This window comes from Plecotus auritus (assembly GCF_963455305.1).
Source record: "Plecotus auritus genome assembly, chromosome: X".
Classification (NCBI taxonomy): domain Eukaryota; kingdom Metazoa; phylum Chordata; class Mammalia; order Chiroptera; family Vespertilionidae; genus Plecotus; species Plecotus auritus.
In genome coordinates, this window is record NC_137784.1 from 129836644 (window position 1) to 129863802 (window position 27159).

The 27159-nt window shown below is 47.1% G+C and overlaps 1 protein-coding gene across 1 annotated transcript; it reads left to right on the plus strand.

The window, feature by feature from the left end:
• The first annotated feature begins 9334 nt into the window (after positions 1-9334).
• Positions 9335-14483, plus strand: FATE1 (fetal and adult testis expressed 1). Its single transcript, XM_080653586.1, has 5 exons — positions 9335-9664; positions 10380-10507; positions 12602-12708; positions 13101-13179; positions 13931-14483. The coding sequence occupies exons 1-5, from the start codon at positions 9559-9561 to the stop codon at positions 14060-14062; spliced, it is 552 nt and encodes a 183-aa protein (XP_080509712.1). The 5' UTR covers positions 9335-9558; the 3' UTR covers positions 14063-14483.
• Positions 14484-27159: the final 12676 nt, after the last annotated feature.

The following is a 27159-nucleotide window of genomic DNA, read 5'->3' on the forward strand; positions in this document are numbered from 1 at the left end:
TCTCCCAGTCCCTGCTGGAACAGACACAGGGAATCAGGTCAGGGGCAAAGACTGTGCTTCGGGAGTGTAGCTTGGAAAGGTGAGACACCTCTTCTCACCCTTTCCCCACTGCCCCACACTTGTAGCAGTTGGCCTGAGACTGCATGAAGTGAAAGGACAGGACAGTGGGGAAGATCCATTGTGTTTGGAATGGGGACTGCCAAAGAAAGCCTTCCTGAGGAAGCCATGCCCAACTTAAAGATTGAAAGCTGAGCAGAAATCAGTTAGCAAAGAGCATGGAAAACAATTAAACCAGGCAGAGGAGTAGCCTATGAAGAGACCTGGAGTCCAGCAAGGCCACCATGTTTTTAAGGAAACAGAAGAAGCCAGAGTAGCATAAAGAGAAAGACTTGTGCAAGATGAGGTTGGAAAAGTAGAGGGAAGCCCATGCAGAGCTCCCTAGGCCACACTCGGAGCTGTAGTCTTTATTCTAGTGATAATGGCAGGTCACTGAGGAGTGCTTTAAAGAGCAAGGTGGCATGATCAGGCCTTTTATATTTAAAACAATCTCTCTACCTACTATGTTAACAATGGACTAAAGGGACCATGACGGGATCAGAGAGATAAGGTAGGAGGCTATTATAGTCATCTAAGCAAGAGATAGTGATAGGATTGGCTAGGTTGGTGGCAGAAAAGACAGATAGAAGTAGACTACTGAGAAAATCTTTGCTCAAACACTAAATTATATATTTTGGAGATTGTATTAGGGTTCCTCAGAGACACAGAATCAATAGGATATATATATATATATATATATATATATATATATATATATATATATAGAGAGAGAGAGAGAGAGAGAGAGAGAGAGAGAGAGAGAGAGAGAGATTTGCAACTGACCCTTGAACAACACGGGTTTGGATTGTATGGGTCCACTTATACACAGAATTTTTTCAATAAATAAGCAGTCTGTCATCCATATCCCTCTGCATATTTAAGCAACCTTAGATCAAAAAAAGCTGGGAATCTGTGGATATAGAGGGTTGACTATATGCATTGCTCTATGCCATTTAAAAATATTTTTATTGATTTCAGAGAGGAAGGGAGAGGGAGAGAGAGATAGAAACACCAATGATGAGAGAGAATCATTGACCAGCTGCCTCCTACACACCCCACACTGGTGGCTGAGCCCATATCCCAGGCATGTGCCCTGACCAGGAATCAAACTGAGACCTCTTGGTTCATAGGTAGATGCTCAACCACTGAGCCATGCTGGCTGGGTGTTTTATGCCACTTTGTATAAGGGACTTATTCATCTGTGGATTTTGATATCTGTGCAGGGGGTGGTGGTGGTGGTAGAAAGCTATGGGAGTGTGGAATCCTGGAAACCAATGAAGGAAAGTGTTTCTAGAAGGAGAGGACAAATATGTGAAATGCTTCCCAGAAGCTGAGTAACATGAAGAGTGAAGCAGATTCATTGGATCAAGCTGCCAGGAGGTCACTGGTGACCGTGGCCTAGGGGATTTTAACTGAGAGGTCGATGAGGAAACCAAACTCGAATGAGGAGAGGAATGTTTGGGAGGTAAAAGAATGGAGACAGTGTGTGTAGTGGGGGCAACTATCAGGGTGTTGAGAGAGGACTATAGCATGAGTGAAGACAGTATATAGCATGAGTGAAGACAGTATATATATATATATATATATATATGAGGCCTGGTGCACCAATTCATGCACTGGTGGGGTACCTTGGCCTGCCGGCAATCACCATTTCACCCAATCCCGATTGGGCTGATTGGAGCAGCTGGCCGGGGGGAGGGACCACGGGAGGTTGGCCAGCCATGGGAGATTGGCTGTGAGACCACGCTGACCACCAGGGGGCAGCTCCTGCATTGAGTGTCTGCCCCCTGGTGGTCAGTGCACGTCATAGCTATGGGCCGGTCATCAGGTCATCTGGTCATAATAGTCGCTTAGGCTTTTTTAATATATATAGATATTCAGGTCATTTTAATTCAGCAACTATTCAATGAGCTCCTACATGTGTCAGGCAGCGCACTAAGTGCAGGGGAGAAAGACAGAGGTGAGAGAAGCCTACAAAGTGCTGGGAAAGATGTGTCAGTGTTTCCATGCTGGAGATAATCATCATGGAGAGGTGAGGAGCTGAAGGGCCAGAAGAATGCAGAGAAATCACTGATAGAGCTGGGGCTGGATCCTGAACATAGGGGACACCAGCCTTGCTAGTGGCATGGACAGCTCATCTTTGGTAAAGCCTTGTTGACTGTGGGAAAATTCTAGTAGCTCAGGCTTTAAGCACTAGCTCTGCTAGGAGGTGAGTGCTTCACATTCCATGAACCCTTACCTGCCTTTCCTAGGTGGGGATCACTGAGGTACATTGCCTCCAGCTAACTGAGGAGCTATGGGTCAAATCCTATGGCAGGGAGAGGGGGCACTAGAACTGTAGAGCTGGGTTCTAATTCACCCAAACCTCCCTGTTGTGCCTGCTGGCTCTGTCTTGTGAGGGTGAAGGCATGTCAGAGTGACATGGATCTAGAGGATGTTTGCTGAAACTCTCTTGAGCCAGTTCCTCCCTGGGACTGCTCCCTGTTTTAGCAAGACCCTGGGTTGCCAGTCTGAAGACACTGGTTTACATCTTGGCCTTGCCACTTAATTGCTAAGTGAACCAAGTCATGTCCCAGTCGCCTCTGAGCCTCAGCTTGTCCATCTGTAAAACGAGGGATACTGGGAAGAGTGTCTGCTTCAAAGGCTTTTCACCAGTTTCTTGTCTGAAAAAAACAAGCAGCTTCTCAGGCTTGTTTCTCCTCTCCTCCATGTCTTTTTGCAGCTCAGAGGGGAGGCTGCTGCTTGTGCTTTTGAGCTGGTCAGCGTCTGAAACTTTGTACCACTTTTTCCGCCTTCTCATTATTGTTGGCCATTTTCCTTTGGCCTCTGATACTCCTGAATTTTATATACACATCAGTTTTCAGTCTCTGGATATGGAAACAATAGAAAGCAGACACAGTTCGACCTCAGAAGTCACCCCACAGGCAAAGTTAAGGGCTCTTCAAAGTCATCTTGTTCAACCCCCTCCCTGAGGATCAGGAAAGAGGTCTTTCCCCACCTGCTTCCCTGTACATGGGGCAAAATTGACCAAATAGACAGGTGACTAAACCCCACTGAGTTTCCAAATTTGCTGACAGCTTTTTGGGGAAGGGATTCTTGGGCTAGCAGAGAAGAAGGAGCAGCAGCAGGAACATACTATGAAGCAGGGGGCAAGCTGACCCCTTTTTGCTCTTTGGTGCTGCTCTTAGCTCCACATGCAGGGTCATCCTGAATTGTCCGTTGGGCTATCAGCCAGCAACCATTATCCTAAACTCATTGCAGCTCCACCTGAGTTGTTCTGGCAGCCCATCCCTGAAGAGGGAACCTTTTAGGGGCTGATCTGAAGGAACCCAGAGGAACATAGCATCCCAGTGGCCATGGGCCCGCCTGTAGGTTTGTCAACCAGGGCTGTGGCTCAGTGTCTTTAACCCATCTCTGCTGGAGTTGTTCCTCACAGACTAGACCAGAGTTCAGGGGGCATGACCAACATTTCCACACAACTTGGAGAAGACTTTTCTACTAAATCTGAGCTCCTGTGAGAGGTTGCGAGTTATCTTGGAGGTGTGCAGTCAGAGGCTGCAGGTGTTAGGGAAAATGGTTAGGCCCCCGCTTAAGCTGACAAAACTCTAGGGAACCATCATACGCCTAAGGAGGCAGAGTGTGGCAGGATTAAGGGCAGGACCACCACCAAAACAGCCCCTGCTACTGTCCCCACAGACCCTTGGACTTTCTGCACATCCTCATGTTTCTATCTGCCCTCAGAGCATGAGCTCCATGAGGACAGGGACCTTACCTCCAGTGTCTAACTCTAGTCAGTATTTTATTTTATTTTATTATTTTTTTTTAAAAATCATCACCTAAGGATATTTTTCCATTGATTTTATAGAGTGGAAGAGAGGGAAAGACAGAGAGAAAGATCAATGTGAGAGAAACATATCAATTGGTTGCCTCCTGCACGAACCCTGACCAGGGCCCAGGGCCAGGGAGGTGACTGCAACTGAGGTACATGCTTCTGACCAGAATTGAACCTGGGACCCTTCGGTCTGTAGGCTGACGCTCTGCTCACTGAGCCAAACCAGCTAGGGCACACTAGTCAGTCTTGATTCAAAACAGCCATACTGGATGAGAGGCGCCCACACTTAGAAATCTAGGTGCTCCCTGTAACCTCCTGCTGGCTGCCTTGTCCCTATGAGGGCTGGGTCCCAAGGGCTACCCTAGTTGTCCTGCCACTTACTCCTCTCTTCTTATGAGGTAACCTTCCTTCCCTAGGCCAGCTCAGTCCCTGCAGTTTGCTCCTCTGTCCTTCCTGTCTCTTTAAGGAAAGGAAAGACAGCTGCAAGGCTTTGCTAGTCCCCCTTCCCTTTTCCCTTCCCCTTCCCCTTCCCCTGTGGATGGGGGAGGGTCTGGGGCTCTAGGGATGACCTCAGTACCAGCTGCTTCCAAGAGCAGGAAGAAAAAGTGTTTACAGGTTCATAAGTTTTATTATCAGGTGGAGAGGAAGCTCCCAGATGCCTAGGAAATCTGGGTTTGCAGCCAAAATCCGGTTTGCTTGCTTGCTTGGGTTTGGAACTGTAGCTGCCTGTGATGGGGCTCCAAGCAGAAGAGGCAGCAGACAATTGTGCCCTTTGGCATTTGAAATTATATTTTATCTTCCTTTCTCCTTATCTTTTTCTTTCTTTTCTTAATTATCAATAACCTGTAGTTAAAGTGTGATAAAATCAAACCAAAGGGTTTTAGAGAGCTACACTCTAATAGTTTCCTATTATTTGTTTATTTATTTATTTACTTACATTCAATATTATTTTGTATTAGTTTCAGGTGTACAGCATACTGGTCAGACAATCTTATACTTTACAAAGTGTTTCCCTGATATTTTCACTACCCACCTGGCACTATACATAGTTACTACAATACTATTGACTATATTCCCTATTCTGTACTTTACATCCCTGTGACTTTTCTGTAACTACCAATCTGTAGTGCTGAACCCCTTCATTTTTTTCACCCAGTCCTCCAACACCCATCTCCTCTGTTAACCATCAGTCTGTTCTCTGTATCTATTATTAGTCTGTTTCTTTTTTTTGTGTGTGTGTGTGTGTGTGTGTTTTACTTTTGCTGTTCATTAATTTTGTTCTTTAGGTTCCACATGTAAGTGAAATCATATGGTATTTGTATTTCTCTGACTGACTTATTTCACTTAACATAATACCCTCTAGGTTCACACCTCCCTGAAACCAAGCAACACAATTTGAAACAGGATTTTAGCCAATCTTGCATGTGAAGATGGGGATTTGAGGCTCAGAGCAGAGGAAGCAACTTGCCTAAGATGACCAGTGTCAGATCTAGAAGTCACTCCCAGGTGAACTGACCCTGGGCCTGGATCTCTGCCAACCACCATTACTACTTGTAAGAGAGGTGGGAGCAGGTAGCATACAGGCCATCAGACCTCAAGCTGCTTGAGAATCTAAGTAGAGTACATGATTGGTTAAACAGCTGGGAGAAGCCAGTGGTGGGAAGGCATTGGTGGAGGTATGAGGTGGGGCAGGCAGAGAGACAGACACAAGACAAGAGCCGATAGGCAGATAGGAAGGCAACACCTGCCTGTGTTGCACACTTGTTCTGTCGGGGGCTGTACATCCTCTAGATTTCAACACAAACTTGGATGCAATTAACTGTGTTTGTTTTGTCCCCAGTGGATGCTCTGTGCTCACAATCACCTTTAGGGAAAATGATGATATGTTTTCTTTGGGGATGTTTAGCTTGAAGGGAGGTAAAGCTTTTGCCCCCATCTCTGTTAATAAAGGTGCTCTTATTTTAATAAAGATCCAAGCCCTCCAGCAGACAGTTCACAGAAAAGGAACAAAGATGATCAATAAACATGAAAAGTTGCTCAGGTTTAGTCATAATTAAAGCAATATAAATTAAAGCAACAATGCAATAGCTATAATTTTTCATCCATCATAATGATGCCTTTTAGAAAATTTTATAATACAGTATCTTGATAAAGCTGTGAAGAACCCAGCACTTTCTTCCCCTTGGTGAGTTCCCACTTGGTGCAGCCTCTTTGGAGGGGACATTGATAATATCAGTCAATATTGGTCAAAATTATCAACACAGCCGAAACCGGTTTGGCTCAGTGGATAGAGCGTCGGCCTGCGGACTAAAGGGTCCCAGGTTCGATTCCGGTCAAGGGCATGTACCTTGGTTGCGGGCACATCCCCAGTGGGGAGTGTGCAGGAGGCAGCTGATCGATGTTTCTCTCTCATCGATGTTTCTAACTCTCTATCCCTCTCTCTCTCTTCCTCTCTGTAAAAAATCAATAAAATATATTTTAAAAAAATTATCAACACATATTCTAGGGCCCCACAATACCTCTTCTATCACCTGCTCTACAAAAACATGCACCCAATGTGTGCAGAGGCATGGCCAATAATGCTCGCTGCAACATTTGTTTATAAAAGTGAAAGGCTCTAGACAACCCAATGCCCATGAGCAGGCCAATAAACAGGGGTGCAGCTGTGCAGCAAGATGCTTGCTGTGTTTAAAAGATGTGAGGTACATTTGTCCTGACGTGGAAGATCCCCTAAGGAACACAGTTCACTTAAAAAAAGTTGCAGAACAACACATATCTCAAATGTATGATCTCATTTATGTAAAACACTGCACACACACACACACACAAACACACACACACACACACACACACACTCACGCACGCACGCACTCGCGCGCACACACACATATCTAAGCCAGATGTTCTCTAGATCCCACCCTCCTTTTCCAGAAGCATCTGTCTAATCTCTGAGGTGGGAAGAGCTTTGGGTCCCCTGGCCCCATCCTCTGGGAGCCTTCCACTAGGGTCTAGGTCTCTGCAGCCCATCACTGACACTTGGTCATGGGCCATTCTCCTGGTCCCATAAGACTTGGCAAATTTCTCTGAACTCTAGATACTCTAGTCCTTCTGGCCCCCGAGGCTGACATACTAGACAGTGGGGGCTTTTCAGAGTGTTCGGAATGAGAGTTTGCGACTGTTTCAGAAGAAAATTATGATGAAGGGAAAAGTTTTGTATGCTAGAGAGACATGTTAAGGGACAAATTCAAGCCCCTTCCTCTGTCTGCCCTTAACAAAGCCACATATCCTTTTACTCTCTGGGCAGCTTGCCTGTGGCAGTTTGCATCTTATGTCCATGCTCTCTTCCAACTCAAATCTCCCCCCCCCCAATTAAGGTGTGAGAAAGAAACAGCATGCAAATTTTGTCTCCTACTGTCCCGCCCTCCTTGGTGCCCAAGGTAAAGTGCCAGGGTTTCTGGGTCTCATTGGGAGATTGGAAGGGAAGTCTCCCTACCCATTTTGCTTGGCTTTAGGTGGTGGGTTCCTCTGCCACTAGGGGGCAGTGACTCTGTAGGCCCAGTGCCCCAGTGCCCAGGAAGTCCCAACTGGTCAAGGCCACTTGGCAGTCAGAGGGTAATCTGATTTGAGGTTAATAATGCAAAGTCCTGCCTGTGCCTGTCCGCACTATTTTGACTCTGCTGACTTGAGTGTTCTCCCAAACCAGCCAGGAGAAAATTGTTTATCATTTAATGGGGAGACTGAGGCCCCAAGAAAGGAAAGACTTGCTCAAGCTCAAATACCGAGATCATGGTGAGGATGGGCAGAGCATAGGGTTGCCAGATAAAATACGGATACCCAGTTAAATGTGAATGTCAGATAAAACATGAATATGTTTAGTGTAAGTATGTCCCACATGTTACATGGAGCATTCTACACTAAAAATATATATATTTGTCGTTTATTTAAAATTCAAATTCAGTTGACATCCTGTATTTTTATTTCCTCAATCTAGCAAGCCTGCTCCAGCAGAAATCCATGGCTCCTGCTTCCCAAGCTCCTGAGTCCCACAGAGTACACTTCTCTGCCCCTAAGGTGCCCTCCAGAAAGCTCAGATTTCATGGCAGTTGCTCTGCTGGAGCTGGGAAGGGCTTCTTCAGGGGCCCTCAGGAATGCAGGCAGGGCCTATGTCAGCTCTGCTCCAGGACTTGCTTAGAGAGGGTGGCGTGATCTTGGCTGCCTGTCCCCTTCCCTGGCCCCACCTGTCTAGCTCTGGAACCAATCTCTCTGGATCAGAGCTGACAGGGGTGTGGGGACAGGAAGAGATTAACCAAAGAACTTATAAACAGAAATGCATAACCCATGGACACAGACAGCAGTGTGATAAAGGCCTGGAGTTGGGTGGGGACTGGGTAGATTGGGGAAAGGAGGAAAAATGAGGGTCATCTGTAACACTGTCAACAATAAAAACAAACAAACAAACAAACAAACAGCTTCTTCTTCCCATGGAGGCCCTCGGGTGTTCCCAAGAGCTGACCTATAGAACCTTTGTTGGTCGTATCAACCAGGGGTCTTCAGAGAAAAGGAACCGATAAGATGAATGAATATATATGTACACTTGTATGTGTATGTATATAGAAATTTACTTGAATTGGCTCATGCCATTGTGGAGCTGACAAGCCCAACATTTGCAGGGCAGGCCAACAGACTTAAGTGGGAGTTGATGCTGCACTCTTGAGACAGAATTTCTTCTCCAGGTAACCTCAGTGTTTGCTCTTAAGGCCTTTCAACTGATTGGATGAGGCCTACCCATATTATTGAGGGTTAGTTGTCTTCTTTACTTAAAGCCCAATAATTGTGTAAATATTAACCACAGCGACAAAATACACGCACAGCAATACCTAGACTAGTGTTTGATGGAATAACTGGGGAATAAGCTAGCCAAGTGGGCACAACTTCACAGTGGTCTAAACAGCAAGGAAGCTGAGGGAGAATTTGGACTTAGATCAGAGGTTGAAGGGCTTCAGAACCCTGGAGGCTATAGTGTTGAGAGGCAAGTCCTCCTCTCCTGCTCTTCCCTCCTCTGGTTCTCACTGTTCCTGCACATGCTGACTTCAGGACATCCAAAGGCCATCTCCCCCCGACCTGGGAACTCTGGAATGGGGGAGGCAGGATGTACTCTGAAGAGGATGCCTTTGGAGGATGCCTGTAACCAGAGTTGGGCTTACAGAAGCCACGACAGGCCTGAGATTTAACCCTGCTCTGGCCACTGACTGACTCTGGGGTCCTGTGCCAGTCCTTGCCTCTCTCGAAATTGTGGAAGATGAACCCCATATGTACTCCAATAGGGTCAAATCAGGTGACCTTAGAGCCAGGGAAGTTCTCACAAGCAAACGTCCTGAGCCTTATCTCTTCTCCTATGTTGCTTACAGAGTAGCAGGGGAGAAGGCCACAAACCCAGCCAACAAGATACAGCAGGAACAGAAGGTGCTGGTCTAACGATTGAGTGTAAATGGGGATCTGGCTCCACCCCCACGTCAGGATATATTTCCCAGAGTTCTGGTGCCTCAAAGTGCTCATTTTCAGAGTGCTTCTTCTCTGCATTGCTCCCTGTGCATCCTTGGTCGTCGCTTACAAGTGAATAACTGGTTGTTATGGCAGGAGGCCCCCTTAGCATCAAGGAGGAAATGGAAATGTCCATGGATGAAGACCTGATTCTTGTAAACCATGGTAAAAGTCAAGAACACATGGTGATAGCAGGTGAGGATCCCCTGAAATGTCCCGTCCCTTGGCTGTCTGCACTTGTGCATGTGTGATGGAGAAAGTATGTGTGTGGTTTGGCAGACACTCATCTATATGCATGTACATGTTTTTGAATGCATGGGTGGGTATGTGCAACTGTCTGTATCTTGGTGTCCATATACATGTATTCGTGGCTTCAGAGACAGAGAGCAGGAGGGAAATGGGTTGATACGAACATTTTTCAGACTCAACATGTATGGTTCCTTCTTTATCCAAGCCACCACTGTGCCTATTGCAAAAACTCAGAGGGCTTAATACAAGATCAATCAGATCAATTTTCTCTCTTAACCCTCCAATGCCTTCTTCTGACCTGTTTTTATCATTTTGGAAACATATATTTCTTGATTTGAATCTATAGTTGATGGCCTGTTTTCTGTTTTGTTCCCTTACTCCCCTTGTATACACATAGTGTCTTGATTGCTGTGATCTTGTCTCTTGGTCATTGCGCTCTCCCCAGTAACTGACCACAGAGCTTGGCCCTCAGTAAATACTTGCTAATCTTTTGAACAAATGAACAAACTGGGGCCTGGGTTTGGCCAGTGGACAGCAGTGAGTGGGTGTTGAGTGATTCCTAAGAAGTTTGGGGACCCAACCTCTTTCTGGGTGTCCTGTGCCCATGAAGCCTTGGTAAAGCCTCTATGGGTGTTCTTAGAGCTTTTGTTCTTCTTCCCAGAAATAATAGATCATGGATCCCGGTCCCGGGGTACCTCTCAGCGGCGACAGAAGTTGGAGTCAAAGGCTGCTGGCTCTGCTGGAGGCCAACAGGTTTGGAATGTGACTGACTCCCGGCCCAGGAAAATGGTACTTTATGTGGCCCTTAGCACGTGGTGGCTGGGTTGGGGTGGTAGTACTGGCTGTAGGGGCTCCAGCCTGATGATGGTAGTTTGAACAGGGCAATATGTTGACTTGGAGGTGGGGGGAAGAGGAAGCAGGCAAATGAGGAAGCAGGGGCATTCAGCAAGAGGTCAGAGCCATCTTTTCATAGGCTGGGAGTTAAGCCTTGAGAATCCAGAGTGCCTAGAGCAGATATATTTATTCTGCAAAACTCCAGTGTCTGTGAAATGATGTTTCCCTTTATTAAAGAATTAAATAAGTATATATTGCTCTCTCTATAAATATGTCTATATTTCTGTATTTATATATAAATATATTTCAATATATAAATATATAAATATTTAAAACACAAATTTATTTATTTATTTATTTTGAATGTTTTATTTTTTAATACAAATATATTAAAATACAAAATTATATATATCAGGGCTGGGACAATGGTAAGGCAAGTGAGGTTCCTTTTGCTTCTTGGCTGTTAGGAAATCCAGTCAATGGAATCTGACCATTTTGTAGCCAATCCTTTAAGCTACAAAAGGGAATATTCTAGAAAAAAATGGTGGCCATATTGTTGCAAAGGATACTGGGGAAAGGCAGCTCTTTTGGAGAGGAGAAAGACCTGTTTGTTCTAGGGAATCATTTGAGCCCAGCATTTCTGTAGCCAATTCTGTTAGCTACATTCACCAGTGGATGAAGGCAAGTTTTAGAAAAATGGTTGTTACACTGTTGCAAAGGTTACTGGGGAAAGGCAACAAGGTTGGGGAGCATGAGGACCTGTTTTAAGGAAGTAAGTTCCTGACTGCCAGCCAGGTTGGGTGGGAGGGGCAGATAACTGTTCCATGTATATACCTTCAGTTAATGCCCCTGTTTTCCACCTTGGTCCTCAAGACCACCCCAGTGTCCCTGCAGCCTCCAAGTTCGGGGCCTTTCTGCCAGGTGGGGATCCCCCTCAGTTGCTCCTCATTTGTTTCTGAGCCACACTGAGGCTTGTTTCATTCCTTATTGATACTTTCTGAATTCTACAATGTTGTTGAACTCTTTCATTCTCTGTTGCCTCTTCCATTATCTTATTTCCTATGGGCTTATACAATTTTACTGTCTTCACTGTCACTTTAATGGAGTCTTAAAGGGGAGCAATGTCAAGTATGAGAGGTATCACAGTGTAATAGTTAAGAGAACAACCTCTGGAACGAAATGTCCTGGGTTCAAATTACTGCTCTGCTACCTATCAGTTATGTGACCTGGGCGTTATTTGACCTCTCTGTGTCTCTGTTTTCCCAACTTTCAAAATGGGATGATAGTAATACCTGTTTCAAAGAGTCATGATGAGGATTTAATGGCTTGATATTGGTAAGGGCTTAGAAGATGACATGGTCCTTGGCATGTGGTAAGTGTGTGTTAAACAAACATATCGTGAGATATTTCATCTTGCATGGGAAACCCAGAGCTGAGGTTGGAACCCAGGTGGGTCTGTCACATTCTGCTCCTCTAGCTCACACTAGCTTTTTAAGGCACGAGATACCTCTGACCCCCGAGCTCTGGGCCAGAGACATCCACTCCAGTTATTAGGAAATGGATAGAAATGAAAGACATGGGGATGGCTGGGTTCACCCAGAGAAAGACAAAGAGGCTATGGTTTCCCAGTAGCCAGACTTTTATCCTGAGTTCTGATACCATGCGTCCTTGAGGAAGTGCAGTCATCTCTCCAGGAATCAATTTCCTTGGCTCTAAAATGGAGGTTTCCTGTCTCCTTCCGTGGTTGCTGAGACCCAGCTGTCGGCATGTGATGGTGCTGGCAGAGGGACCCCTATCACTGCTTTTCCTTCACTGCAGCCTAGATGACCAGGAGCTACTGGGGATCATGGTGTGGGTAGAATGGTGGCAGGCAGCCAACTTGTGAGCCTCCAAGGCTGCCCTAATGGTCTGAAACTTCAAGCCCCTGATTCTGGAGGATCAGACACCATGTGACTCCTGGGGGCAGGTGTACCCAGGCAAAGTGTGGGGCAGCCACATTTCTCAGCTGGGGCTATGAAGGTTACTTTGACTGACCATTTCTTTACTTAGGGTACTCAGCTGCCGGTACGCAGAATGGCAAGAGAACCAGGCTATGGAGATGGTCATCCCTGGGAGTGTCCTGGCAGCTTCCATGGCACAAGATTCCATTACGAGTGGTAAGATGGATTCCAGAGACCTTACAAGAGGAAAGGAGGAGCTTCCTGGGCATGGACCGGAGTGGGCCAGAGAGTCAGATTGGCCAGGAAGGGCTTGAGCAGCTGGCCATGATTGTTGGAGACCTGTTGCTTCCTCACCATAGCCCCTGAGCCTCCTGGCCCCTTGCCTATTTGAGTCCTCTGAGTGCTCTTCAGCTGGGCTGGGCTGAGCTCCAGCCCTCAGGCCCTAGGACCTGCTTACAAAAGAAGGGGAGGACTAGAGGCTGACAGAGTCACTGTTCAGAGAAACCCCTGATCTTACTCACTGGCCCTCCTGGCTTTCCTGTGCTTTCTGCCAGGCCTGGCCTGGGACAACCAGCAGCTCTGAGTTGCTGTATTTTCTTATTTCCCAGCAACTCAGAGGCAGATATGATTGCAGAGATTGGCTTGGAAGAGACACATGAACTGGAGATAGAAGCCATAAGAAAACAGGTGAATGTCTGCTGTGCTGGGGACTCACTTGGTGGGTGGAGGCAGAATCATGGTGCTTTGGGGGCAGGTGGGCCTCAACAGCAATAAATCATCCCCCTTGAGGTTGTATAGCCATTCCAGTTATCTTACCCTCTAGCAGCCAAATTGAGGTCAGGCTTTCCTCCTCTACTCTCAATGCCCATGGCACCCAAGTCCCATCTTTCTGTCAGCCTTAAGTCAGCTTTAACACTAAGAGAAAAAGACGACAAAGAGGGAACGGAAGAGGATGGTGGCATCTGTTCAGAGAGAATGGCTGAGAGGTCTGAGATAGGGGTTTTGGGTGGGCAGAGACTGCACAAGCCATGGACATGGATGTGGGTGTGGAGGGCTATCAGCCTAGTGGCCCTCTCTGGCCCCTGAGTGTTACCCCATCTTGAAGCCCTCACTCCAGTGCTGCTGCTTCCTCCACACCAGCTCTCCTCAGGATTAAAATGCCCTTCCCTGCTCACCCTGCACAGCTGGGAAGGACTGGCTTCATCAAGACAACTGACGCATTCAAAGGAGTGTGCAAAGCAGCTGGGCCCGCCAACATAGGCAGCCCATCCCACTCCAGGCCCCTGGTATCAGCCGCTTCTTACCCAGAGGTAGTCCTCCCCTCCAAAAGGCAGCAAAGTCCCTTCCTGTTTGAACTTCATACTTTTTTTCCAATTGGTGGGCCGTGGGCTTCCCTAGAACAGCTTTGCTTACCAGCCTGCTCTTGGTCTCTCTGCAGCAGCGTGTGAACAATGAGCGTCTGAGCACCCTGGAGGACCAGGAAATTGCCAGAACCCAGAGGGAAGTTATGCTCTTCAGCATGCTGCTGTCGGTCTGCATAGTCAACCTGTGGCTGTGGATTCGCCAGTGATGCTTCACCAGCCATCCTACCAACAGAGCTTTCTCCTCCTTCCCTTTATTCCTTTCTTTCCCTGGGCCACCCTTGCCCTTCCTCCTTCTGTTTCCCAGCAGCCCCCAGCAGCGGCAGGCCATTTTCTAAATCTGGTTGGATCCCCTTCTGGGGGAGGCCTTTAGCTGCTGGGAGGTGCAGGAAGATCTGAAAGGGCTGAGATGCAGCCTTTGGGAGGGTGAAGGGGGGGGGGGGCATATGATCCTCACAGTAACACCAGTGGCAGGTGCTTCCTGCCTGTCCATCAGGACTCCACAGTGACCATCTTGTCCCTTTTGTTCCATCCTATGTGGCAGGGGCTTGGCTATGTTTTCCTGTTTCCTTCCACGTTGTGCACAGGGTTCTGCACAGAGAAAATGCTCAATAAAAGTTCAGTGATGGCAAACCCTGCTGGCTGAGTTTCTTGAATCCAGGACTCATGTGGGGCTCTGATTCTCCTTCCTTCCCCCCTGTCACTGTTCCCAGCCCTGCAGGGGCCTCCTTAGGGGCAGGGCTTACAGGTCCTTCCTGTTGGGTTCAGGCCAGCAAGTGCCTGTGGGGAAGTGCTTCTGCAGCAGCTTGTCCGGGCCAGGTGTTACAAAGACTCAATCAGAGGAAATCTCCCGGAAATGACCAGAAAACTTTTCACTTACCCAGGAGGGAGCTGAGTCTCAGAGAGTGGGAACATGGCCCCGAGATTGTCCAGCAAGACCAGGACAGGGCTGGGTCTGAGATGTGTTCTCCTGAGTCCCTCCTACAGACTTGCTGGGATGAAGCCCCAACTCATCTCTGGAGGGAGGCCACAGGGAGGGGCTTTGAATTTTATTCATCCATGTCCACAACCCTGTGAAGCTCATCTCAGACAGGGTGGATTGTTGGGTAGGGCTGTGCTGGGGACAATGGGATACATGCATGTCTCTTGGGGGACATGGACCCAGAACATTCCCATTGGCTTTAGTGACTAACCAGACCATCCCCAATCCCCAAACTTATCATGAGTTCTCCGTTATAAAGAAGAGAGAGTGTATCAGTCATTGTTAGTCATGAGATGTAAAATAAACGCAACTGCATGTGTGTGTGTGTGTGTGTGAGAGAGAGAGAGAGAGAGAGAGAGAGAGAGAGAGAGAGAAAGAGAGAGAGAGAATATAGAGAGGAGAGGGAGCAGTGGGAAGAAGAGTGAGGGAAGTGGGGTGAAGGGAGAGGGACATACTTGTCTTCAAGCCTACTCTGCCCCTGCCACACCCCTTTCTGGTCCTCCTTGGCCCCCATAAAATGAGAGGATTCCTCCACTCCTGACTCTTTGGGGATTGCAATACTTCTAAGAACCAGGAGGCCTGGGTAGAACCTGGAGGTTCCCTGCCCCCTACTAATGGTAATGGGTCCTGGAGTACCTGGAATAACCAGCGAGCTAGGAGGAAGACTGGGGTTCCTCCTCGAAGGTCACACCTCCACTCCCCACAGCCTCAGGACAGACCCAAGGTCTGGGGACTAATAAAGGAGCAGCCTACTGTTAAGGTTCAGTGAGGAGCAGCATGCATAGCTTCTTGCCACCAGTCCAAACCCCCACTGCCTTTGATGACATGGAAGGTAAGCCAAGTAGAGTGGAGTTGATTGGAGCTAAGGATGCCAGGAGGCCTGCCCTCCAGTGCTCCTCCTCAAAGCTGCCCCATTCTTCTGTTTCAGCTGGGCCACGTAGGAAAGCTAAGAGGAAGAGAAGGCTATTGTGGCGTGGGGCAGTGCCTGCCTTTGGGACATGGGCATGTGTTTTTGTGAACAGACATGAACATGTTTGCAGAAAAAGTCTGGCTGAAAATATGTTGTGAAACAAAGACTCACCCTTGGGAGCAATTTAGCTGAAATGCAAACAGTGTGGTGGCCCCTTGGAGAAATGCCTCCTGGGCTGGGGGAGCTAAGGTGGAGCCCTTGCCTGAGCCCTGGCTATTCCTCTACCCAGAATGAAGTGCGACTGGCTGTTCCTAGCCCTGCCTGTCTGCTCCATCTCCAGGGTCTTCCAGAGGGAAATCATACCCAGAGCTACTCCATGCTGGCCTCCATCACAGCCTGGAACATAGGCAGTAGACCCCTCTGCAGGGTTCTGTGAGGGACCCTATTGTGAGGGCTGACACCTCCTACTTGATTCTCTGTATATGATCTGTCTGGACTGTCTGCCTCCTTGATGCTATTTCCCTGCCAAGATGCCTTGGCCTTGCCCAAGCTCTCCAACCCTTCCCAACAAGCCTGGAACTTTTCCATGACAAGTAGAGGGGAGGCTGGGACTCTAATTCGGGGTATGGGAGTGTTTTTTTTTTGTGTGTGTGTGTGTTTTTTTTTTTCTGCAGCATGTTGTTTATTGCTCCTCTGTGAAAACTCCCATGGGTTGCCCAGGCTTGGTGTTAGAGTGTTAAACACTGAGTGGCCAGATTATTATGATCTCTGAACGCATAATAATCTGGCACTCAGTGTATATCCTATATAATAAAAGGCTAATATGCAAATTGTCCCCTCGACCAGGAGTTCGACCAGCAGGCAGGCCAGCCAACCGCCCATGTCCCCTCCCCCTGGCCAGGCTGGCTGGACCCCACCCATGCACGAATTCATGCACCAGGCCTCTAATATATATAATCTGAGTGGCCAGATTATTATGCATTCAGAGATCATAATAATCTGGCCACTCAGTGTGTAGCCAGTCCCCCCACTGGATCAGGAGCTGTTTGAAACTAGGGGATAGCTTCCATTGCCTTCCACATCCATGGCACCCAGGAGAAGCAGATGGCTGGCCAGAATGCCTCCAACCAGGGTCCCCAGAGAGCAATTCTGGCCTGATTACCTCCTGAAGGGAGGGCTGGCTTTGCCTTGGTCATACAAGTCTGGCCTTTAGGGCATGCCCTCTGCGGAAAAGTCTTCTGCATAAAAATCAGTCAATTTTGACCACTACTTCCTCTGGTGTATGAACTATGTGCCAGCATGTTGCATTTAAATAATATTGATTACACAAATCCTACTTGACAATGCCCTCTTGAAAAATGCAAACATTACAGGTGTACCTAACAAAGCCCCTTGCCCCCCAATGTCAAGCCACCCCAGAACTAACTCCTGTGTTTGGCTTGTTGTTCACCCTTGCAAAATCTTGCTGCCACATGCAGATATGTGCACCTGTATGTGCCCTGGGCTTTGTACACAGGGTCTTACATAAGCTGCCTCACACAGTCCTCTGAGAGAGGGTATAGTCCCCCAAGCCATATGTGCAGGTGTGAAAATCTGTAAGCCTGTGGTTTGTGCTACCCTGCTGGGCAGGCCCCAGCAGAAGCTGAAACTCAATATTCCAGGTTTTCTGTCTCAGGTTGGCTTCCCAGCAGCTGGGGAGAGGCAGGCAGAATAAGGAGAGTGTGTGGGTGGGGGAGAAGACGGGGGCTGTGTTGTGCCTGGGAGCAGTCTAAGATCCTGGCTTCTTCAAAAGGAGCAAATGACTCACCATCCCCTCTTGGAGGCCAAGTTCAGGGAGCCCTGAAGGGGAAGAAATGTACTTCCCCTCAGCCCTGCCCCAAACCAGGTACCTCTTCTCTCTCGGGTTTCTCACTGGCTTGCCCTCTGGCTAGGTAGGCTGTCCAAGACTGTTACTAAGGCTGGAAGGCAGGTGCATGAGGGTAGTGAGCTGGTGGCTTTGAGTCCCCAGACACAAAGCCCTGAGTGATGCATGCTCTATATAAGAGAGGGCTCCTCAGGGAGTGTGGGAGGAGCTGGCTTCTGGGTCTGGGCAGACAAGTAGCTTCTACAGCTGGGCAGCCCAGCATCCAGCCCTCATCTGCTGACAGCCTGGAGTGTGCAGGGCCCACAGTGAGAGGGTCAGTCATCCAGCCAGCAGGCAGGACAGCTTCTCCAGTGGGCAGGTGCCACCCTGGGCCAGGACCTTCAGCTTGCCTTAGCCGTGGGCATGAGTACCTCTGGGTTACAGCCAGCCTCCCATGCTGGCATTGGGCAAGGTGGGGTAGCTCTCTGACTGGGAAGCTGCCAGTTTCATGGGAGTTCGAAGAACCTACTGGCATAGGGACAGGAGTGCCAGGTGGTCTCTGCTGGCATCAGATGTTAATGAGGCCCCAGGGGCTCATCTCTGACTGGAGGCTTCACAGACAGACCAACGGATGCTGACTCTGGCCAGAGACGCCTGCCTCTGAAGCCATCTGATTGGTGAGGAAAGGGGCTGGCATTGGGCTGAGACAGCAACTGACCAAGGCTGACACCTTCCTATGGCCACAGGGCAATGGCTTCCATGGGGTGGTGTCTGGAGCTCATGAAAATGTGCACATCTTGAGTCAGGTTTGAAATGGGTCCATGGGTGTCTGATCTGCCTAGGTTGCTGAGGGAAAGTAGGTGTGTGGAGAACCTTTGTTGCTTGTCAAAGCAGCCAAATGAAGTCCTGGGACCTCTAGGAGTATGGAGGCACCGAGTGTTACCCTAGGCTAATCCCAAAGCATCTGAGCCTTTGTATTCCCATAGGAGGGTGCCAGGGAAGGTGACTGGAGAAGGCTTGGAGCAGAGGGGCTAAGGGGTTCCCTGGCCAGGCAAGGTTTGGTGGGAGAGTGGGAAGAGCCTATGGGCATCAACACTTGTGCCAGACTCCATTGCCTACCTGCCCAGGGCATTTCCAAGCATCCCAGCCTCAGAGCATGGGGAGTGTGCCACTTGGATCCATGGCTCTCTGCACATGAGGAGTAATGGAGGTATGGGTGAAGGGTTACGTGTGTTTCTCCCAGAAAGCCTGCTTGGATTATAGTCTTTGTTTTTAGTCCTTTGAGCTGCACCCTGTAGACCCTTGAGGAAAAGCACCCACTATGGGTCTCTTACGCTTCGGGAGCCTTCCCCCTCTGCTATTTGGGCAAATGCATCTGCAGCTTCTGGCACCTGAAGATTCTAGCACCAGGCAGCAAGCCTGGGATAGGGCTAGGCTCCCCATTTTGGCTATGCAGCTGAGCTTGCCCTTCATTTCCACTTGAGCCCAGACCATGTCAGACAGAGGCTATTGGAGGCAGTCAGTGCTGGGGTAGCTTGTTTTCTAAAACTCCTACCAGTGTCTGGGCCCTACTATTAGAAGAGCATGGGCAAAGGCCTTAGCGCCACTTGTCAGATGGAGGCTTCCAGGGTGGTGGCTGCCTTCTACAGAGGGAGAGACACTTAGTGCTTGTATTGGGCACATGTACTTCAGGTCGAGCCCCAACTGTAGCTGACAGAATGTGTACCTAATTGGCCCTCAGGTGCTCTGGTGGCCTCAGAACTGCCAGGACCAACCCTGGCCACACCACATCAGGTTCCAACATGGTGTGGTCCTACAGGAGATGAGACTGCCAAGATGAGTCTAGGGCAGGGGTGGGCAAACTTTTTGACTCGAGGGCCACAATGGGTTCTTAAACTGGACCGGAGGGCTGGAACAAAAGCATGGATAAAGTGTTTGTGTGAACTAATATAAATTCAAAGTAAAGGAGCGGAGGGGAGAGCAAGAGAACCCTCCGCTCTTTTGGCTCCGCGGGCCAGATAGAACAGCCGAATGGGCCGGATTTGGCCAGCGGGCCGTAGTTTGCCCACTGCTGGTCTAGGGAGATCTAGAAGGGGTTGAATGCCCAAGTGCAGAATTTGGAATTTATCATGTAGATGACACCTCTATTCATTCAACAAGTACCTGACACTATCCTTAGTCTTGGGATTCAGCAAGGAACAAATCACACCTAGTCCCTGTGCTTATGGATGTTATCATAATGTGGGGAACAGACAATAAGAAAGTAAATAAGTGTCAGGAAATGATAAATGTGTGATACAAATAAAGTGGGGGAAAGTACACAAGAAACAAGGCGTGGATTTGGGAAAATGCAGAGCAAGTTTAGGAAATATATTCATTCATTCATTCATTCATTCACTTTTCAAATAAGTACTGCTTGACAGTGGGCTAGGCTCCATGGATTAATGATTAAAGAAAACAGACAAGTCCCTGCCTTGAGAAAGTTTATTTCTAGGATGAGGGCATCTGTCCATTGGTATTCGAAGTAGGAGTGACAGACAGATCCAGGTGTGGACTTACTGAACTCACCCCGGGGGTGTGGAAGGTAGAGAAGAGGAAGGACTGGGGATCTAAGGCTAAGAGACAGTGAGAACACTGTGGCAAGAGTTGAGGTCAGGACTAGGGCAGCAGTCAGGATGGACAGGGAAGAAGGTACTGGAGACATTTCAGCAGAAGAGCCAACAGGATTTGAGGCTTGGGTCGGGGTATCAAAGATGATTTGGGATTGAGCACATATGGGGTGAGATGTATTTTTCTCAAGATAAGGCATTGGGAAGATAGGGGCTGGGGCTGGGGTGAGAAGGTCATGTAAGTTTGGGATATTTTGAGTCCCAGTGACTGACCCCAGGAAATAGAGATATCCCCTGGGCACCTGAGAATGTGGAACACAGGGGGAGTTTCAGCATGGTCTGGGATCTGGCCTGTCCCTCTAGGAGAAGCCTCCCCTGGGGTATGAACTGAACATGGCTGATGTCAGATATACTGCCTTGGCCCCATCTTTGTAAAGAAATAAAGCCTCCCTTGGTAAAAGTGGCCCAGTCATGGCAAGTTTCTGATGTAATGACATCAACACTAGAGGCTCCATCCCTTTGTCAAAGTAGTGACCAACCATGCTGGCCTGCCAGGCTTCTTGGGCAAAACCTTGTCTTCTCTGTATCCCACTGGAGATTTCATTTGCTCAACAAATAGTTCTCAAGCATCTATTTCATGAAAGTGCTAGGCTGGAGCCTGATCTCAGGGTGGCTGATTATAGCCAAAGATGAATCAGCATCAAGGACCTACTGCCTGTCTAATGAGTGCCAAGCACTCTATTCATCTCTAGCTTGGGGCTGCCTACCCCCAGCCCCTGAAACTCTCCTTGTCCATGGTTGGGCCCCCTCCAACTATCTCCCCAGGCCTTGGGCACAGGGGTGTCATTGCAGCTTCAGCTCCACACTCAAAAGTCAGCCTCAAGAGCCTGCTCAGCCTGGTGCAGTTCTGACATAACTCTCTTCTTGCTGCCCAGGACTTTTTCCACTGCAATGACCAGAATAGAATATCTGGAGAACTAGTTTCTGGAAGACTTGGAGCCTGCCTCGTTAGGCTGTTAGTTATAGAAGAGTTCTTTTCCCAATCATAGTAAAAAAACTTTGATATTAACTTGAATCTGAGACCAGGATGGCCTAGAGCAGTGGTCGGCAAACTCATTAGTCAACACAACGGCAAACCGTGGCTCGCGAGCCACATGTAGCTCGTGAGCTGCAGTTTGCTGACCACTGGCCTAGAGTATAAAAGAAGCTGGACCACCTGGCCACCTGGAGGGTTTCATGTTCTTTCTGGGAAGACCCACTGGAGCTAGTCTCTCTTACTAGTAGCTCTATCTTCTGGAGTCCTCAGAACTGCACTAAGGTCTAACCTTTATGTATTCTTTCCCCCTCCCTTTCTCCCTTTTCCCCACCCTCCCTCCCTTCCTTCTTTATTCCTTCCACCAATATGTATGGAATGCTTTCCAGGAGCCAGCCCCAGTGCTATGTGAGGATGCAGTATATATCAATGCAGACACTCATGCTTGTCCTCAGGCGATGCACACTCTAGTACAGGAGGGTCCTGGCAAGAAAGGTGGCATAGTCTGGACTGAGTTTTTGCCCCAGGACCTTGAGAAAGTTTGCAGGGAACTATGCACATGCAGAATGAATGTGGACATGCTCTTCAGGGAGAAGTGTGAGTGCCAAGCTACCCTGAAGTCTCAGTCTTCCATAAATGTCTGTTTAAGGGTCAATGGTGATGAATTCAGTGTGATTGGGGGCAAGGTGAGTTGTGCCTGTCCAAGGGCAGCTGGAGTATAATGTCCAGTTGTAAGGAAAGCCTGAAGTTCAGAAGAAAGTCACTGCTGTCATCCTTATCTTTGTTACTGGACATTGGATACCATCCTTACTTTTGTGACTGTACATAATGTGTTTTATTTCTCTGGCTACTTTCAAGATTTTCCTGTTATCAATGAATTTGTGCAATTTGATTATAATATACCTTGGTATAGTTTTCTTCATGTTTCTTGTGCTTGGGTATCATTAAGCTTCTTATATCTGTGGGTGTATCCTATATAATAAAAGCCTAATATGCTAAGTGTCTGGTCATCCAGTCAGCCGTTCAACCATTCAAAGTGTAATATGCTAATGATATGCTAAGGATGCTCAACCGCTCACTATAACATGCACTGACCACAAGGGGGCAGACAGTTGACCAGTTGACTGGTCACTATGATGGGCACTGACCACCAGGGGGCAGATGCTCAATGCAGGAGCTGCCCCCAGTGGTCAGTGGGCTCCCACAGGGGGAGCACCACTCAGCCAGAAGCCTGGCTCACTGGTGAGAGTGTAGCATCGGTGGCGGGAGCTTCCCCTACCTCTGTGGCAACACTAAGGATGTCTGACTGCCGGAATGCAAGAGGGCACAGGCCAGGCTGAGGGACACCCCTCCCCAAGTGCATGAATTTCATGCTCCAGTCCTCTAGTAGTTTTATAAAACTTGGACAAATTTTAGTCATTATTTATTTTATTCTTTTTAAAAAATCCTCACCCAAGGATATGTTTATTGATTTTAGGGAGAGAAGAAGGGAGAGAGAGAGAGAGAGAGAGAGAGAGAGAGAGAGAGAGAGAGAGAGAGAGAAACATCAATGTGAGAGAGAAACATCCATCAGTTTCTCCTGTGTGTACCCCGACCAACCTGGGATAAAATGTGCAACCTAGGTATATGCCCTGACCAGGAATTAAACCCACAAACTTTTTGGTGTATGGTAAGATGCTCCAACCAACTGAGCCACTGGGCCCGGGCATTGGCCACTATTTCTTCAAATATCTTTTTTCTCCCCCCCACCCCTTTGAGAATTTCAAGTACACCTATATTAAACCACTTGAAATTGTGCCACAATTTGCTGATGTTTGCTCTTTCTTTTTCCTTTTTCTGATTTGATTTTCTCTCTGTGCTTCATTTTGGGTAGTTTTATTGTGTTGAGATTATATATATATATATATATATATATATATATATATATATATATTGATTTCAGAGAGAAAGGGAGAGGGAGAGAGAGATAGAAACATCAATGATGAAAGAGTATCATTGAACGGCTGCCTCCTGCATGCCCCCTACTAGGGATTGAGATTGCAATCTGAGCATGTGCCCTTGACCAGAATTGAACCCAGGAACTTCCAGTCTGCAGTCCAATGCTCTACTCGCCGAGCCAAACCAGCTAGGGCTTATTGTATTGTTTTAAATTTCATTAATCTCCTCTTCTATGGTATCCAATTTGTAATGAATCCCATCTAATGTATTTTTCATCTCAAAATATGTAGTTTTCATCTTTAGAAAATTGATTTGGGTCTCTTTTATATATCCCATAATCCTTTTTTATATTCTATAATTTTACTTAACTTTTTGAGTATATAGAATGCAGTTATATTGAGTGTTTTAATACCCTTGTCTGGCAATTTTATATTTGTGTCAGTTCTGGGTTTATTTTGATTGATATATTGTTTCCTCTTTATTATGAACAAACTATGTATATTCCTGCAATTTCTAGATCAAATAATAGGAATGTAAGTTTTTGAGTGGATGCCACACACTGAGTTTCCCCTTGTTGGGCGCTGGATACTTTTTTTATTTCTAAAAACATTTTTGAAAAAATAAAAATAAATAATGACTAAAAAACTAAAAACCCAACACAGCCCTGGCTGGTGTGGCTCAGCTGGTTGGAGTGTTGTCCTGTACACCAAAAGGTGGCAGATTTGATTTGCTGTAAAGACACATACCCAGGTTGCGGGTTCAATCCAGGTCAGGGTGTATACGGGAGGCAACCAGTCAATGTTTTCAATCTCCCCCACCCCCTCAATAAAATTTAAATAAAAAGGAAAAGAAAACCATTTTTGAGATTTGTTCCCATTATAGATGCAAGACACTTCTGGATCCACTCCCCAATATCCTGTGAATCATTAGGTTTTCCAGTCTAGTTGGTAACATCAGAGACTATTTCAAGCCTTGGATTAGGGATAGGGATAGGACTCTAGTTTGGGGGGGTGGTTCTTTCCTCAGGCATGGCTAGCTTCCTCATAGAGTGTGCTGAATACTTGAGAGGATTCTCTGCAAATCTCCAGAATTCTCTCTCTGTGCAGCTCTCTTTTCCAGTACTCTGCTTTACAAACTCTAGCTGCCTTGGTGTCCTTGGGTTCTCTTCTGTCTTCTCAATCCAGGGAATCTGTCAGGCTCTACCTGAGTTTCCTCTCTCTGTGCCATGACCTGGAAACTCTCATGAGAGAATAATCTGGAGCAATTGTAGGGTTCACCTCATTTGCTTCCTGTTTCTTAGGGATCACTGCTCATTGTTGCCTAATGTCTAATGTTTAAAAATAGCTGTTTCATATATTTTGCCTATGTTTGGCTATTTTATTCTGGAGAGCATGTCTGGTTCCTGTTATTCTGTCTTGTCCAAATGCAGAAGTGTTGTATATTCCTTTAAAATCAGCTAATTGATGTAGTAGAGATCTAAGCTGAGTAATAGACTACATGAAAAACTTACTTATTGAGCATATATCATGTGCCAGGCAAGGAGAAAAGGTGGTATTTTGAACTAAGGTGTTAATGATAGAGATAGAGAAGAGTGATTGGATACAGTGATTGAAGGCGAAGTTCACATAATTTGCATAGGTAGAGAGTGAGGATATGAAAAAAAGAGAGGAGTCAAGGATGGCTTTGAGGTTTTTGACTCAAATAAATGGGAGAATGACATTGTCTTTGTTAAGATACAGGTGAGTATGGGAGGATAAGGTTTGGAGGGGGAAGATTAAGAGCTCAATTTTGGACATATTCAGCCTGAGATACCTATTCAACATCCTAGTGGTAATGTCAGAAAGGCAATCTGGAGTTCAACGGATAGACTGAGCTGGTGTTATAAATTTGCAAGTCATAAGCATACAAGACTGGATGAGGAAATGAAGACATAAAAGGTAAGGATTCCATCCAAAGACTGAGTTTAAGACACTCCAAACTTTACAGTTTGGAAAGAGGAAGGGGCTTCTTTAGAGGACACTATGGAGAAGTGGCCAGTGAGGCAGGAGGAAAACCAGGAGAAGGAACCCATTATTTCAAGGAGAGAGTGGATAAACTGTCAAATGCTACTGAAAAAACAAGTGACTCTGAGGATGAACTGTATTCCTGGCTGTTTTCTCTTTTATTCCGGGAGCAACACTGGGGTCAGAGACTGCCAGATTCATCTCCCTAACCTCAGCACTTAGCACTGACTTGGTGCACAACAGATACCTTGGGAATATGTATGGACTGCTTGAGTGAAAAAAAGAGCATTGAGCAACAGTGAACTTTTAAAAGAGTTGCAAACTGGAAGTTAGTAGCTCTTCTATTCTTGGGTATATGACTAATTTGTCCCTTTCATTTCCTGGCCTTACCATCTCTAAAGGAATTGTCCTCAGAATGCTCTCAACCAGGGTCCAAGACACTTCTTGGATCAGGCTGGATTTTCTATAAAAGTCTTGGACTGCCTGTTTAATTTGTGGATGAGGATTAAAGAGGCCCAGAAGTATAATGATTGATGTTGGGCTATTTACAGAAGCACTCTGCCTTACTGTTGGTTTAAAAGTCTCCCTTCTTGAGGATTCCACTTTCCATCTAGGACTTCTGCCCACCTCTCTTCTCTTTGTCAACTACATGGTCTGATGTCTTCCTTGCCCATTCCAGTCCTACCCTCACACTTGTTTGGTTTCCCCTATGCAACCCCACAGAAGCTATTATAAACCTTCTGGCTTCCTCTAAAGTCTGCATCTATTGCTGCCTGATGCCTCTCCCATGTAACTGAGAATGTTGAGGTTTTATATGAGTGATCCTCTTCAACTGTTTCTCACTGCACCCCACTCCTATCTAAAATCTTCGTCTATCACTTTTTCCCCTCTTAGTCTGTTCTTCAGTGGCCTTTTCCCCTGTGTGCTTGGTAAGTCTCCTCTCCCCAACTCTCATACACAAACCCACCCATTATATCCATCTTTAATGAGCTCCAGCCTTAACTGGAATTGGTCACAAGCACAAATATTTTCATTTTCTATTGAATCCCTCCTCAAAACCTTTACAATTGTTTTGTTATCTCCTGTCCGTAAAAGGATAAAAACAATAGAAACACAGAGAACTTTTTGCACCCTCATGTGCTCCAGTTTCCACCTTATCTTTGCCTTTTTTCACTCATTCAGCATTCTAAAAAGAGTCAGATACATTCTCTATCTCTTCTTCCTCACCTCCTACTACTTATTCTGAAACTCTGAAAAATGTCTTCTTGTACCACCACTCTTGAGGCTGCTCTGGATAAGGGCACCAGTGAGGCCTCTGTTAGTGATGCAGGACTCCTCCAGCTCTCTTCTCTATAGGCAGCCTTGCTCTTCCTGATATGGGGGGTGGGGTGTTGGCCCTATAGATTCCTTTTCCTGAGACTCTCTTCCCTGAAACCTGTCCTCTTCAGTCTCCTTCACTTGGTCAGTTCTTCAAGCCATCGGCCACCTTTGCAGCTCCTTAGAACTCTCCCCTCAACCTCCTTCTCTGATCTTATGCTATGGGGGAAGGATTGGCTTATCTCCCTCTGAGAGATTTAACTCCCAGCAAACCCTAATTGTGTCCACGTCTCCCCTCTAGTCCAGACCCCAGTGAGTGCTGGGTCAGTCAGAGTCTGCTGCAGCAGACATGGAGTGATAGTGAATGCTTGAGACCAGAACAGGGCCTAGGGTACAGAAGGCAATAGTTGGACAGATCTTTGACACTCTGGGGGACAATTGACTGAGGACAGAGGCTACTTGGATGTGATGATTGAGAAAAACAAGAAGTATGGTTGACATCCAGTTTTCTGGCTTGGGGGACTGGGCAGAGGGCAGGCCCTTCTAGGAGGTGGGTACATTGGAAGAGAAGCCAATTTGTAGTTAAGGGTGTCAAGTTCAGTTTTAGCTATGCTGGATTTGAGGTGCCAAAAAAGAGCAGTGGCTGTAGATATGGGTGGGGAGCTTGGAAG